Here is a 16,849-nt window from a genome sequence, read left to right on the forward strand (position 1 = left end):
AAATAATACACAATTTTTATAAAATAGAAAATATAATAAGTCATGGGAATAATCCCTGACCAAAGAGGTGGAAAAATCACCTTATAATATATGAATAAAATATTAACACTATTTCATTTGTTTATTATTATTGTTATATCCTTATCTGCAGATTAAAAATGTTCTCTACGTTTTTGTCTTAAGCAATATGAATTCTTCCAATATGTGATACACCCAATATTTATAGGCTTCTCAGAATTGTGAATAGATTTATTAACTTGAAAACTATACACATTTATTCGTATATAGCAAAATAAAAAGTGTAAACAATCTCAATATCGTTTTTTCCATATATTCTGCATTTATTCAATTAAATAGGAAAAGGGAATCTTTCCAAAATATATAAATTATAAAAACAAAAGAAAAATGGGAAAAAAAAATATCGTAGGAGCAAATATTAGTTTTCTGAAAAATTATAATTCCTAATGTTTTTATTCTGAATAGAACATACACACTCCTTTATTTTTTTTTGAAAAAATTGACATAAAACAATAACAAAAAAAAAAAAAAAAAAATAAGATAATTTTAATTGATAAGTATTAGAGAAATATTGTGATTCGAGTAAAATAATGAGGATGATTGTTCATTTCCATGATATTGAAAATTATATTTGATATATATTAATGTTAATATATTTTTGTTAATTAATAGAAAACCAAAAATAAAATAACATAATTTTGTTCTCAATATTTTTTTACTCGAATAAAATTTTCTGTAATTTAAATAGAAAATCATGAAATGATCATGATGTTTAAAAAAGTATTAATATTGATTATGTATCTATCATAAATTAGTTAGACGATTCCAAAGATAATTTTTCTTTAAATTTTTCATATTTAAGAACATCTTCAGGTTGTATTGAGATTCGTGCATTTTTAAATGCTACATCAAAATGTTTTTTCGAGAGTGTTGGAACAGGATCATAGTTTTCTAAATAATTTTGTTCTCCTTGAGATTTTTTTTTTTTATCATTTTTATTAGATTTTCCTTTTTTTAAGTTTATTAGATGTATGGTTTCTTTAATTGCTTCATTAACAGCACTTTGACATAAATTTGTAATATCAGCACCTGAAAAACCTTCTGTTCTTTTTGCCATATCATTTATATCAACATCTTTATTAAGAGGAGTATTTTTTAATATTGCTTTAAAAATACTACATCTACTTTTAAAATCGGGTAAAGATATATAAATTAATTTATCTAAACGACCTGGTCTTGTTAGTGCTTTATCTAATATATCGGGTCTATTTGTAGCCGCAATAATAAAAATTGTTTTTTTTTCATTAATACCATCAATTTCAGTTAATATTTGATTAATAACTCGATCACTAGCATCATTATTATTATTACTATTTCTTTCTTTTGCTAAAGAATCTATTTCGTCAAAAAAAATAATACATGGAGATGCAGCTCGAGCTTTGTCAAATAAATCTCTTACATTTGCTTCTGATTCACCAAACCACATTGTTAATAATTCGGGTCCTTTTACAGAAATAAAATTTGCATTACATTCATTAGCTATAGCTTTTGCTAATAATGTTTTACCACATCCTGGTGGACCATATAATAATATTCCTTTATTATAATTTGAATTAAATTTATTATATAAATGTTTATATTCTAATGGATATAAAATTGTTTCCTTTAATTGTTCTTTCACATATTGCATTCCTCCTATATCATCCCAAGTTACTGTTGGTATTTGGACTTGACGTTCTCTTAATGAGCTTGGATTACATATATTAAGAGCATGTTGAAAATGTTTTGCTTTTATTGTTAATTTATTTAATATATATGATGGTATTTTTTTGGTTTTTTGATCAAATTTATTACCTGACTTGTTCATATTTATTTTGTCATTTTGGCTAGTTTGTTCAGTACGATTTTTATTTCCTAATCGAAAAACATTTTTAAAATTTTTTACACCACCTTTAAAATTAGAATTTTTATATGTATTTTCTGATTTATGATTATCATTATTTTCATTAATATTACCATCTACACTAAGTTTCATAAATTCAATAAAATCTTCTTCTTCAAGGTCGAGAAAATGAATATGTTCCTTTATGCACTGAATAGCGGCTTCAAAACAGAGTTGAGCAAGATCTGCCCCGACATATCCATGACATTCTTTTGCAATTTTTCTCAAATTAACATCTGGATCTAATTTCATTTTTTTAGTTTTAGTTAATAATATTTCATATCTACCTTGTTCATCAGGTACCGGAATTTCAATTTCTCTATCAAATCTTCCAAATCGTCTTAATGCCGGATCTAAAGAATTTGGTCTATTTGTTGCAGCAAGTACAAGAACATTATTATTTTTTTTAAGTCCATCCATTAATGTTAATAATTGTGAAACAACTCTTTTTTCTAATTCATTACTACTTTTATTTCTTTTATTAGCAATAGAATCAATTTCATCAATAAATATAATACATGGTGTTTTTTCACTTGCTTTTTTGAAAATTTTTCTTAACTTTTGTTCTGATTCTCCTATATGTTTAGACATAATTTCAGGTCCATTAATAATATAACAATATGCATTACTTTCATTTGCAATCGCTTTAGCTATAGATGTTTTTCCAGTTCCTGGAATACCATGCATCAATACACCTTTCGGTGCTGATATTCCAATACTAACAAATATTTCAGGATATTTTAGAGGCAATTCAATAAGTTCTCTAATTTTATTTAATTGTTTTTTCATACCACCTAAATCATCATAATTTATATCATCAGTATTTTGATCATAATCTTCTCTATTTAAAAATGTTTCAGATAGATTTAAAATAGATGTATTTGTTAAAGAACCATGTTGTTCATTTTGTCCATCTTCTGTTATTATGTTTAATACTTTTAATTCTATTCTTTTATTTTTATAATTAATATAAATAGTACTATCAACACTTAATGGTTTATAACTATTTTTTAAATATGTATTTAAAATTTCTTTTTCAATTTCTTCTTTCGTTATATTATTTACTGTATCATTAAAAGGGCTTAATATTACATTTTTTATATTTTTTATATTTGGTAATGAATATATTTTAACGATATCATTATGCATTAATCTTAGATTCCGTTTTATTGAAAATGAAATAGATACTGAATATTTACTTAATCTATTATCTTCTCTAGCTATAGCTACCATTTCTTTTTTTTTTTTTCCTTTTAATAAAACTGTGAATCCATCATTAATATTTAATTCTCTCATTTTTTCTTTACTCATATATATATCAAAATTATCTGCATTCTCATCGATATTTTCAACAAGACAATAGTTTGGAAACTTTCCCGAGTTTAAAGCTTTCAAAAGAAAATTCGTTTCGTTCTCGGACCCTCCATTTGGGCCACCTTCACTTTGGCCACCTCCATTTGGTCTCTCTTTTTCATTTTGGCCACCTCCATTTTGGCCGCCTCCATTTTTATCGCCTCCATTTTTATCGCCCCCATTTTTATCGCCCCCGTTTTTATCGCCCCCATTTTTATCGCCCCCGTTTTTATCGCCCCCATTTTTTTGGTCCCGAGATTTGGGGGTATTGCTATTTCCCCATATATTTTGAAAAAAGCTATTTATGATGCTTTTGGAATTATTTTCTTTTTTTGACATAGTATCATTAATTTTATTATTTAAAAAAATTGAGTCATTTGCTTCCTTTTCATCAGTAAGGTATACTTCATTTTTATCAGTAAGGTTTACTTCATTTTTATCAGTAAGGTTTACTTCCTTTTCATCAGTAAGGTTTACTTCCTTTTCATCAGTGAGATTTGCTTCCTCTTTTAATGTGTTTATAACTTTTTGATTATGTTTTTTTTCATATTTTATATTTTCATCATTAATAAATTTGAGTTTCTCAGAATCTTTTAATTTAAGATCTTTGTTTGTAATATCACAATCTTTTGTATTATATTCATTATCAGTATTCTTTTTGTTAGTTTCATTATCTGTCTCTACAATTGCAAATTGCCCAAACATATCATTTTGTTTTTTTTTATTTTTATTGATTCTGTTTTCTTTAAACATTGTCCCAATAGAAGCAAACGGATTTCGACGTTTAATAGTTTTTCCAAATATATTTCTGGAACCATTATTTCCCCAAAATAAATATTTATTTTTTTTTCCATTATTATATGTTGCTGTTATTATATTTCCATTTTGTGCTAATTTAATTTGATTCGAATATTTTACAATAAAAATAATAAATATTGTTAAAATATATCGTTTTATATGTTCTTTAAAAAAAAATAAAGAATAACACATTTTGTTTCCTTTCATTCTCGTATTTTCATTTTCCTCAATTTATATATCTTTATTTATGACTTTTATTTTTTATTCCCTTTATAACTACCTTTCAAATATGAGTGTGTATAGAAACTTTTTATTTTATTTTATTTATTTTATTTTATTTTATTTTTGTTCATTCCTTAATCAGTAAATAAAAAATTGAACCAGTTTCTTATTGCAAATGCATAAATTTAATCTTAATTTTATTCAAAATAAAAATCAAGCAAGTTAACAGATAAACGAAATACTCACCAGGTGATACATTTCTATAAGTACTATCACTACATACTATGCATACATGAATAAGCGAATAATTTAAGTCGGGCATAGATCATTGGCCTTATTTATTTATACTCAATACAAAATATGTGTTTATAAAAAAAAAAAAAAAAAAAAAAAAAAAAAAAAAAGTTAAAAATGGCTTGCAAAATAATTTCACATTTAATAAGAAATATCCATTTTTAATATTTTCTTATTATGGTACATATATAAATATATATTATTTATATGATACCACCTATTTATGATTATGGAGGAGAGAACGTGTTTATTAAATTATAGAACTACTTTAACAATTTGCGAATATACATATACATATACATATATATATACATATACATATATATATATACATATACATATATACATATACATATACATGTGAATAATGCAACGAATAATAAAATTTGTTAGGTTCCTATATTTGGTCATATTAAAATATAACACGAAAATGCTCTTATGGCTGTTTAAGCATTTATACTATTTTATGTTTTTCCCAATTTAACCCCACCTTTTTAGAAAAATAAAAAATATTTCTCACAACGTCTATAATAATATTTTGAATAAAATAGAGTTATTAAAAAAAATACTAATTGAATAGTATACATATATGTACAGACGTAAAACAAGTTAAAAAAAAAAGGAAAAAAAAAGGAAAAAAAAAGGAAAAAAAAAAAGAAAAAAAAAAGGGAAATATGTATAATATTCTATGTACACGTAAACTACAACATAAACATCGATACTAATTATTTGATAAAATATCTTTTACAAAAATAAAAAAAAAATTGCATAACTTGAAAATTTTGTCATGAAAAATAAAAGCCATATACATATGTATATGGCAATTACGCACCTAAACAAGTAAATAATAAAATAATAAAATAATAAAATAATAAATATAATTAATACTTTTTCCAAATTATATAATTTTATATCGGCTCTTAAAATGTTTCCAAAATGTGTGTATATATAATATGTATATATTACATATATATATAGGGTTATATTTTTGTGGATGTTATATACAGCTTTTTTGATTTTGCGCTTTTTGGGTTTTGCGCTTTGGTTTTGCCACTATTCATTGCATATTTATTAATGCGTATTGATCATCAAAAAAAAAATTAAATAGAGAAATGTAATACAACTATTCGGATATATATTAATTCTATACTGAAATGAAAATAACAATTTTGTCGATTTTCTTGAAACTATTATAAATCCTTGAATGCTCTTTCTGTGTGCTAATATATAAGTATGTCTTTTTTTTATGGCAAAAAAAAAAATATAAAGTTGGACAATTTTGGCTAGCTGTAAATATAAGTACTATAAAAAATTTTGAAATTCCAAATAATTAGCTATATTTTATCAATACTCAATTCTTTAGAAAAATAATAAAGAGTTATTGTTGAAAAGGTTCCTACACTATGTAATGAAAGATGGCATAATGTGCTATATGCATTATAATTAAATTTTTGGCCAATCCAATATAATGATACTATAGTTATTACTCCGGATAAAAAAATAAATGCACACATCGAATTTGTAGAAAAAGCAAAATAACCTTTTGCTATAGAATTAAGAAGAACCATTAACATATCATTATCTCTTCTTAACCCTAATTCTGGATTTCTCCAATGTAAAAATGATGTAATAAATAAAAATATGTCAAATATAGACATATAATACAATTTACAATATAAAGAAAATAAAATTGGTATTATTAATTGAAAGGAAGATGAAAAAAGAATGTGTTCACATTCGTAACTAACATATTTCTTGGGATTTTTTTTTCTTAATTTAACGGAATCTGAATCACTAATATATGCCATTTCTGATTGGCATGTTTCTGTATTATTATTATTATTAATTCCCACCATATTTTTTTATAATTTTTACAAAACAATAAATAAATTATAACATGATATAGTATTGGGACTAACGTTTTACAACGAATTAATTATATAAATAAAAATAAATAATCAAAAAAAAAAAAAAAAAAAAAAAATATAATTAATTTTTATGTAAAAAAATAGGACATATCTTTTTATAAGTATTATATTTATGTATATTAGGTAATATAACTAAATGGACAATAATAAAAAAATAACTAAGAAATAATATATATCTACTATTTAAAGGGGAAATAAAAAATACATATAAAATGAAGAATAGTAGCATCAAACAAAAAAACACAAACAAATTTAATATTAATTTTGCGAGTTTTGCAAAAATTATATAAATTACGTATACTATCTAAATAGTTATGGCCATCTAATTGCCAAACACACGAAAATCTTAGTTCAAATAATAACACAAAATATAAAACATAAAATTTTAAATATAAAATAAAAACATGTACAGTTAATAATATTTTCAAAGAATGACCACTTTCTTATGTTCTGTTCATAAATAATCATTAATGAAAAAGGGTAAATATATATAAATAATTATGTTGTACATATAAATATTACGTTGTACATATAAATATTACGTTGTACATATAAATAATTATGTTGTACATGTAAATAAATACGTTGTACATGTAAATAACTATGTTGTACATAAAAATAACTATGTTGTACATAAAAATAATTATGCAGCTATCTTTTATAACATATTTTGTAGAATAAATAAAATTTTGAATAATTTACCAAAAATAATAAAATCGATTATTTGGGTCGATTTATAAATTATGAATATATCATAATATAATGGCTATAAATTTATTATTATCCTTAAAATAAGTTCAAAATTATTTTTTCATACAAAATTTATTTATATGGTAAAATATCGAATTGGGTAAAACAAAACTTTTGGAAAGCTTTTAAAAAGCGGTAAATCAAAAAGTATCGGTTATTTAAGCAATATTAATAAAACATATAAATTAATTTAATATTTTAAGATCTCAAAATAGAAATAAAAATAAAGCAGCAGTAATAATAAGCAGCAGTAATAATAAAGCAACAATAATAATATAGTAAATATAAATATAAATATAAAATTAATAAAAGGCAACTAAATGAAATTATTAAATCAATAAAAGATGAAATCATAAACAATACCAAAATCGCGGTATATATAACCCAAACAAATTTTCTTTTTTTTGTACTATTTTTATTTTTAAAACCGATATATATATATATATATATACTATATAATAATATCTCTATGCGTTTTATTATTATTTTTTTTTATTACATGTACAGAATATGCATTATATATAGTATATGTATTTTTTTTTTTTTTTTTTGGTTTTATTTAATTATTTTAAATGGGCCTTTCTGTTATGCTTATAATAAAAATATATGCATACTATTTATTACTTATATACATTAAAAAAATATGTTATAAAATTGATTAAAAAGATATTTATGCTTTTAGCCATTTTATATATACTACCCATATAAATGTATGATAGGCATCATGCTATAGATTTATTTTCTTATCTTCCTAGCAATTTTTCTTTACATTCAAAAAATAAAAAATAAAAAAAACAAAGCAAACATATACCACTAATATAGAAATATATATGTATATGCATGTATGCATACCATATAAATTAGAAAAGAATGCAAATACCTGTTATAGGAAATAATGTTTCCTATTTATGTATGGCGCATAAGAAACAGATACAACATTATTAGTTTTTTTCGTTTTTAAAGACAATATTTGTCTTTATTTTTGCTCCTCATATTTCAACTCTCCGAAGTATTAAATATAATGCTATGTAAAAGGGCAAATAATTTTTGTGAATATTTTTTTTTTGTTTTTTTTTTATGAACAATTTTAAAAGAAGGGTATGCAATATTATATTTTTTATTAATTAATTATAGTTTTAAAATGGAAAATATAAATTCCAGAATTGCTCTTTTGAGGTTTTTAAAACTAAAAAATATTTTTTTATATGTAAGAAAAGAAACAGGGAAACGATACTTCACAATATTAAGGAGCAATCATAAAGCATACCAAAATAATGGCACTTTTTTTTTGTCTAATATTAAATACATTAATAATAACGAAAATAATTATACTCAAGATAAATTAGATTACAAACAAATATATGATAATTTTCCAAATAATATAAATAAAAATGAAAAAAAAAAATTATTAAAAATAGAAGATTTTTATTATTTTAATGTCTATCTACTTAATGACAAAGAATTTGTAAATTTTGTATTAAAACATAATTTCCATGAAAATAAAAATATATATGTTTCTATACTTATACAATTAACAAAAATATATAATCATATATCTATTAAAAATATAATTGAGGTATTAGGGAAAATATTTAATAAAAATAAAGCGGCATATTCTCATTTATCTATTAATGGTGAAGATATCTCAAATTTATATTCACATATATGTAATAATATAACTAAACTTAATAATTTACAACTTATTATTTTTTTAAAATGTTGTTCTTATACTACTATTCAATATCCTCATGAAGCAATTATATATATAATAAAAATTATTTTGTCAAAAAATATAAACTCTTTTAACTTATCATCTATTCATGATATATGTAACAGTCTTGTTAAAATAAAAAATCATTTCAAAATTAATAAAATATATTATGATCTCAAACTTCAAATTAATTTACATTCATATTTACAAAACAAATTATTAAATCCTACTATAGAACAATATTTTCAAAATCTTCCAATATATATAAGTATAGAAAAGGATATACAAAAAATTATGAACCAAAATGAAAATCGAAATTCTAATATTATAACAACAAAAAATGATCCTGACATAATATCAACTTCTTCATTATGTGAAAAACAAACTAATTTTGAAAAAGGAGATTCAATATCTAGATATAACAACTTTGTAATTAATCAGGAACAACTTTTATCATTAAAACAAAAATGGAAATTATTATTTTTAAATAAAATAAATGAAATAAATGGAGAATATGTTTTAGAAGCAGTTAGTATATACAAATGGTTAGATCTTAAAGACCCATCTCTTTTTACACATATTTGTGAAATATTTGTAAAAAATATTTTGTTATTTGACTCAAAATATATAGTTCGTTTTTTTCGAAAATGTCATAGTTTAAAATTTGAAAAAAAAAATATTTATTCGAATAATGACATGAACAAGTCAGGTGAAAACATGTATAATAATAAAAAAAAAAAAAAAAATGAAATAAATTTAGAAAATAATGAGGAAGAAATTAATGATGAAAAAAATACATTTTTGCAAAATTATTCCAAAGTAAATAATGAAGAAAATTCAAATAAATTTAATTTTCAAAATATTGAAGAAGATGTTGGTACAAATTTATTGTTAAATATTATTAATGAAAAAATATATAAAATGGATATAAACGAATTGAATGCTATCACTTATGGTATATATGCATTTATAGAAAATATGAAACAGTTTTCTAATTTAGCAATTCTAAAAAATAATATGAATATTCTTTTTTCAATGTCTTCTCAATATATTAGAAACTATATAAATAACGAAATTCTCACACAACCAAAGAAGTTCCTAAACAACAATCAATTTAAAACCGAAAATAAAGAAAATAAAATAATGCAAAATGTACAAAATGTACAAAATGTACAAAATGTACAAAATGTAGAAAAATCATATGATATAAACATGAATACAGAATATATGTATATATCATCAACGAGTATATATTTGAACAAATACGAAGAGCCCCATCTTGATGTGTGCAATTATAATAATAAAAATGATTATAATTATTCAGGAATCGAAAATATAAAATATGTAAGCGATATTTTACTTAATATAAGCTATTTTAATATAAGTAAAAATCATAAAAAAATAAAAGAAATTTATGAATGCATAAATAAGTTAATTATAAATAATAATGTAAATGAAGATGCTAACAATTTGGTAAGCTTATTAATGTGTCTTTCAAATTTATATTTCAAAACATTTGATAATTATATTTTTCATATATATAAAAATATAATAGATATATTAGATAATGAAAAGGTTCAAATTAATGGTCATCATTTTAATAAGCTATCTTTTGCTATATCTCCAATACTTAATGAAGAAAATAAACTTATTCAAAAATATTCTGATTTTTTAACATTTTTTGTTCATGCAAAAATTGTACCTTTACGTTCATGTGTTTTTTTATTACAAAATATAATGAAAAATCTTAAAATTAAACTAAATGACCAATTAAGTAATCTAAAATTGGCAATAATAAATAGAATTTATTTATTTATGAAAGAGTCCTATGAATATTCAGAAACAATACCCGAAACGTCAAGTTACAACGACATTAATAATAATGAAAATGCAACAAATAGCTATATTACTCATAACAATAATAATTCTGACCATGTTCAGGCAAATTTTAAAAATTTTTTATTACTTCATTCAATTAATGAAAATACCTTAATATGCATAGTTGCCAGCTTATCTCTTATAATACAACAATCAAAATATGGATCGAAAAATAAGGATGATGCTGTTATCCTTCTTCAAAATATTATTTCTTATATTCCAATTAATTTATTTCAAAAATTTCCAAAAAAACACATTCACACTGAACTTATTCAAGCGCTTTTACCTGAACATGATCAGGTAAAACAGATTCTTCTTAGTAAAATGTAGTTCCCAAAAAGTAAAAAAAAACAAATAAAAAAAAACAAATAAAAAAAAACACATAAAAAAATAAACCAAATAAAAAATAAACCAAATAGCTAAATTAAATAATTAGGTTAGGTATGTCTATCAAATATCAATCATTGATATTTCGACAATATGACTATCTAAAATAAACGTTTTTTTTTAAATTGTTTTTCTATCCCATAAAATGTTATATTTTCCAAAAGTGGAAAATAAATACCTCACGAGTATATTATAAAAAGAAAGAAACATATACACATAATTTGACAAAAAAAAAAGGCATTCATGATAATATAATTTTTTTTTTTTTTGCATAACACTTAAAATGTGTAAATAAAGCATTTAAGATATATGCTTTATGTATAATAATTTTCTTTTGGTTATATTTTTTTTGTTTTCAGTTCACAAAATAATTGAGACTACAAATGTTAACATATGTAGGCTTGTTATTATTATTTTTTTAAATGTTTTATTTGGTACAATTTTGTTTATATCCCATTATATAATTTTCTTTTAAACATAACTTTTTATTATTTATATATAATAAACAATTTGTTTCAATAAGTTTTTTTTTTTTTTTTTTTTTTTTTTTTAATTTATAAACCCTTACGTTTTTAAATTAAATAGCTAAACAAGGACGTAACTAATTTATCCTTGCATAAAATTGGTGTATTTATAAAAAATAATTTTTTTAAAAATATATAATGTTAAAAATAATAGTATTATATATATATTATTGGGGTAAATGATTTCCCTAATATTATAATTCTTACAAATTTAATTATTAATAAAAATCCTTGAATTATTTTTTAAGGTATAAATAAAGCTCTATTGTGAAACATGTTTTATATACCTTGTTTTTCACTTCCTAAGATTTATTATTCCTTATCATAATTTATTTAACATAACATATATATTGTTGCTATAGTAAATATATGAAGATTTATTTATACTTATAAAAAAAGGGTGACCATAATGAGTTCTAACAAATTTAACGAAAAAAAAAGATATTTTAATATGTATGGGGATACCCCAAATTCCACAAACGTCAACTCCACAAATGTCAATTCCACAAACGTCAATTCAACAAACGTCAACTCCACAAACGTCAATTCAACAAACGTCAATTCAACAAACGTCAATTTTCAAGCACCTCCACCCCCTCCAGATTTACAACATAATAATTTTTCCTATATCCCTCAAAACCCTTTTGATAAAAAAGCAGGATATATTTCCAATAAGAATTACCCTAAAATGGTAAATACGAATGAGTATAATTATAAAAATAATAGCAATAATAATAGCTATAGCAATAATAATAGCTATAACAATAACAACTATAACAATAAAAGATTTATGAAAAAAAAAAAAAATTATCATAAATTTTCAAAAAATTCAAATAATGAATGTTTTAATCTTAAGGAAGCATTAGTAAATCCATGGCTCCATTTATATCCAAAATATCCAAACTTTAATTTTGTTTAAATTATTTAGACAAATATAAATATAATTATTTTTTTAACCTTACACTTAGCTAGCTATTATAACTTCATAAATATTTTTTTTTTTTTTTTTTTGAGAATTATAATTTATTTTTATCACACACACACACAAAAAAATATTTTTTTATGTATATTGTTTAGTAGTTATTTTTTTTTTTAATATTCCATAATACTTTGATAAATTTGTACATATTTTTTTTATTTGACCTTTTAAGTAATAATTTAATTTGTTAAACTACATAAAAACAAAAAACAGGCTTAAAAAAAAGACATAGAAAGCGCAAATATATAAAATGTAAAATTAAATCATAAAATAATTTTGAGTAAATTAATTTTTTTTTCATGTAATGTGGGTAATGAGATATAACACACACAACAAGTGTGAACAAGAAAAGGAAAAACAAAGAAAAAAATGTAAATGTGAAAAAAACAGAGAAAGATGGAAATATGAAAAAAACAGAGAAAGATGGATGAATATATTTATATCAAAATATTTATTTGTCAAACATAATTGATAATAATATTATATCTCCTATTTCATAATTAAGAGAAAGCAAAGTTTTGTTATCCTCCTTGTAATTATGTTTGATGCTATGAACTTTTGAAAGAAAATTAATTTGTTTTTTTTCAAAAGAATATCTATTAAAAATCCATTGGGCATTTCTTTTTCTTCCTTCTTCATAAAAATCTTTAACAAGAGTAACAATCTCTCGCATTGTTATATCTATCCATGCATATATTTGTAATTCGTTATTATTTATACCTGACATGTTCAGGTCAATATCGTCAACACTAGTATATTCTACATTTGTTTTATAAAATAATCGTAAAAGAAATGGACAAGTTTTTTCACGATTTATTATTCCAATAATATTATCATTATTATTATTGTTTTCATATTTTGTTATTCCAAATATTTGATTATCATGTTCGTTATAATTTTTATTACAACGAAGTTGCACACCTAGCATTTCAAAATTTTTATTATTATAATTATTAACACGTTCATAATTTTTTTTTTTATTTTGATATTTTATTGATATATTATCATTTTGCCTATAAATATTTTTATTTTTTTTCCAAATTATTTCTTGTGAAACATTTCTTTTTAATCTATAATTTATACTATAATCACTAAAACTATGACTTGATTTTATTATATTTATATTATTTGAATTTTTTTTTTTTCGAATTTTTTTTATACCATCTCTTGTACTATAATATGTTGAAACATCACATTTTCCTAATTTATCACTACTATATGATTGTCTTTTTCTTTTATAATTTTTAGATTCTATAGAATATCTATTACTATATGATATAGATCTACTTGTACTATATTTTCTTTTTCCATATTTTTTTATTAAATTTTTATTATCATTTTTGGATTTTTTTTCATATTTTTCTCTTTCCCCATATCTTATTTTCTTCTCATATTTCTTATGTTCATCCATTTCTCTATTTCGAAAATATCGATCATGGTATTCTCGATCTCTATTTTTCGTATAATCATCAGAAGTAGAAAATTGACTATCACTTGAACTATATCTATCCTTGCTGTATTTTTTTTTCTCACACTTTTTCTCGGATTTTTTCTCATATTTTTTCTCGGATTTTTTCTCGGATTTTCTCTCGGATTTTTTTTTTTTTTTTTCAAAGTTGATCGATTTAAGGGATTCTATACTGGTTGCATACGAATCACTATATCTCTTTCGTAAGTCATAATGTTTGTCTTTGTTTGTATATTTTTCGCGCTTTTCAAGTTTGTTTTTTTCAGAATTTGTATAATGGTTTTTATTTTTATCCTTTTTTTTCGACTTACTTTTTGAATTTGTTCGATATTTATTATAATCACTTTGTTTATCACTATAAAAGCTTGACAGACTAATGCTACTTAATTTATCATAATCATTTTTTTTTTTGTTTTTTTTCTTGTCAGTTTTCTTTGTATATTCATCTTTATTTTTATTATTTTGTTTTTTTTTATACCCTTTCCTTTTCAAATTTGACACATCACTACTAGGACTATTTTTATATTCTTCGCTAATACTAAAACTAGTTCTATAATCATCACTAATACTATAACTATTTTTGTATTTTTTTTTCTTTCCTTTATTTTCATAATTTTTTTTGTTATTTTTTTTGTCATCTTTTATTTTTTTATCATCTTTTATTTTTTTGTCATCTTTTATTTTTTTGTTACCCTTTTTATCTTCATCATACTTACTACTATTCATACTAAATGATGAAATAGAGATAGAACTATCATATGAATCATATTTTATTTTTTTATTTTCAAAATCACTTTTGTTGTGTGATAAGCTTGAAACTATTTTCTTCTGACCCTTAATATTATCATCTTTATTTTCTATATTCAAATTTATTTTACCACATTCTTTTGACTCTTCACTTTTGTTTGTATTATTTTTATTATCATTTTTAACCCCTTTATTTTGTTTCTTATTTTTTGGAAATTTATTTTCGTATCTTAAATTTTTATCATAATCAGAAAAGGAAGAACCACTCAAATTGTCACTTGCTGTAATGTTCCTATTCATTTGTAAAATAATATAAACATAAATATGTACATCTAGAAAATGGCATTTGGATGGTATACAATGTATAATATATATATATACATATACATATATATAATATGTATACATATATAATATGTATACATATATAATATAGGTTGGTATAGAAAATCAGTAAAAATGAGAAAAGGAAAAAATATAAAAAAAGTATTAACAATAAGGCACATCGAATTATTGCCATTAATTGTTAAAAATAAATATTGAGGTGAAAATGAGGTAAAAATTGTGGGGAAATATTGTCGGGAAAAATTGTGGGGAATATATCTAACATATAATGTGCATTACATACAGTGAGAAAAAAAATTATAAATATTGAGCGAACTATGAAAAAGGGAATAAAAAAATGACTGCTTTTATTTAAGAGAGATAAAAAATGTTAATTATTACAAAATCAATTAATGAATAAAAAAAAAAAAAAAAAAAAAAAAAAAAAAAAATATAAAATAAAAAATAAAGAAAATAATACCAATAAGTACACCTTTGATAAAATGAAAATGTTTTGGATAGATTATTGTATAACACTAGGTTTAAATTTGTTAAATGACATTTAACATGGGAATAAATAGGAATATATGAAAATATATGAAAATATCATCATTTAAAATTGATGTAATCTATTTTAAACTTCTACATAGCCATGTTTGGACATTTGTTTGAAATAAAAAGAATTAAATATTCGCATTTATGATTCTATTATTTTATATTTCAGAAATGTATTATAATATTGTACATACTTATTATGTTGGGGAATAATTCACTTTTTTAAAAATAAAATGAGAACATTATAAAATATGTAATTATATATTGTCATAGAACTGAATTGGTATCAAATATGGCGAAACCCTTTTATCCCTTTTTTAGTCTACACTAAAATACACACACAATAAACTGTTTCCAACACTTTCAACACTTTCACCATTTTCATCACTCCATCTCGGATTGGTCTTAAATTAAACACAATTGAATAGTTGGAGAATAAAATAGAAATGATAAAAAACGGGCAAAATAAAATATATTGTAGTGAAGAAAGAACTGTAATATTAGTGGTTGTCGAAATTAAATTTGATATGCATGCCTTAGAAGGGGAAAAAAATGAATGTGTATTAAGATAGAAATCGTTTTTTTGTGTTTTTTTTTGTGTTTTTTTTTGTGTTTTTTTTGTGTTTTTTTTTGTGTTTTTTTTGTATTTTTTTCGTATTTTTTTCGTATTTTTTTCGTATTTTTTTCGTACTTTTTTTTCGTATTTTTAAATTAAATTTTCTTATTTTCCACCAATTTGGAGAAAATTAATAACATTCAAATCAAATTTGTTAATTCGAAATAATTTTATATATCTTTTATTTTTTTTGGTAAAAATACACACATATCCAATATAGTACATTATATGCTATTCAATAGTGATATTTTTTCCATTCCAAATATATATTAATTTATTTTTACAAGTTTGATAAATATTTTATTTGGAAATATGCCTAATGTATGGTTATACTGATTTTCCATAAAATGAACAA

General features: G+C 21.7%; 5 protein-coding genes across 5 annotated transcripts; 2 read left to right on the forward strand and 3 right to left on the reverse strand.

Moving 5' to 3' along the window:
- Positions 1–829: 829 nt before the first annotated feature.
- PY17X_1224800 (cell division cycle ATPase, putative) lies at positions 830–4,318 on the reverse strand (the record flags this gene model as incomplete). The annotated part of the gene is made up of 1 exon (XM_721211.2): positions 830–4,318. The coding sequence occupies one exon, from the start codon at positions 4,316–4,318 to the stop codon at positions 830–832; it is 3,489 nt and encodes a 1,162-aa protein (XP_726304.2).
- A 1,643-nt stretch (positions 4,319–5,961) lies between these two features.
- Positions 5,962–6,483, reverse strand: PY17X_1224900 (conserved protein, unknown function; the record flags this gene model as incomplete). Its single annotated transcript, XM_022956794.1, has 1 exon — positions 5,962–6,483. One exon carries the CDS (start codon positions 6,481–6,483, stop codon positions 5,962–5,964), a length of 522 nt encoding a protein of 173 aa, XP_022812642.1.
- Positions 6,484–8,446: 1,963 nt separating this feature from the next.
- PY17X_1225000 (uncharacterized protein) lies at positions 8,447–11,224 on the forward strand (the record flags this gene model as incomplete). Its single annotated transcript, XM_724632.2, has 1 exon — positions 8,447–11,224. The coding sequence occupies one exon, from the start codon at positions 8,447–8,449 to the stop codon at positions 11,222–11,224; it is 2,778 nt and encodes a 925-aa protein (XP_729725.2).
- A 990-nt stretch (positions 11,225–12,214) lies between these two features.
- PY17X_1225100 (conserved Plasmodium protein, unknown function) lies at positions 12,215–12,724 on the forward strand (the record flags this gene model as incomplete). The annotated part of the gene is made up of 1 exon (XM_724631.2): positions 12,215–12,724. One exon carries the CDS (start codon positions 12,215–12,217, stop codon positions 12,722–12,724), a length of 510 nt encoding a protein of 169 aa, XP_729724.2.
- A 511-nt stretch (positions 12,725–13,235) lies between these two features.
- PY17X_1225200 (uncharacterized protein) lies at positions 13,236–15,407 on the reverse strand (the record flags this gene model as incomplete). Its single annotated transcript, XM_724630.2, has 1 exon — positions 13,236–15,407. One exon carries the CDS (start codon positions 15,405–15,407, stop codon positions 13,236–13,238), a length of 2,172 nt encoding a protein of 723 aa, XP_729723.2.
- Between the last annotated feature and the right edge of the window lie 1,442 nt (positions 15,408–16,849).

This window comes from Plasmodium yoelii (assembly GCF_900002385.2).
Source record: "Plasmodium yoelii strain 17X genome assembly, chromosome: 12".
Taxonomy (NCBI): domain Eukaryota; phylum Apicomplexa; class Aconoidasida; order Haemosporida; family Plasmodiidae; genus Plasmodium; species Plasmodium yoelii.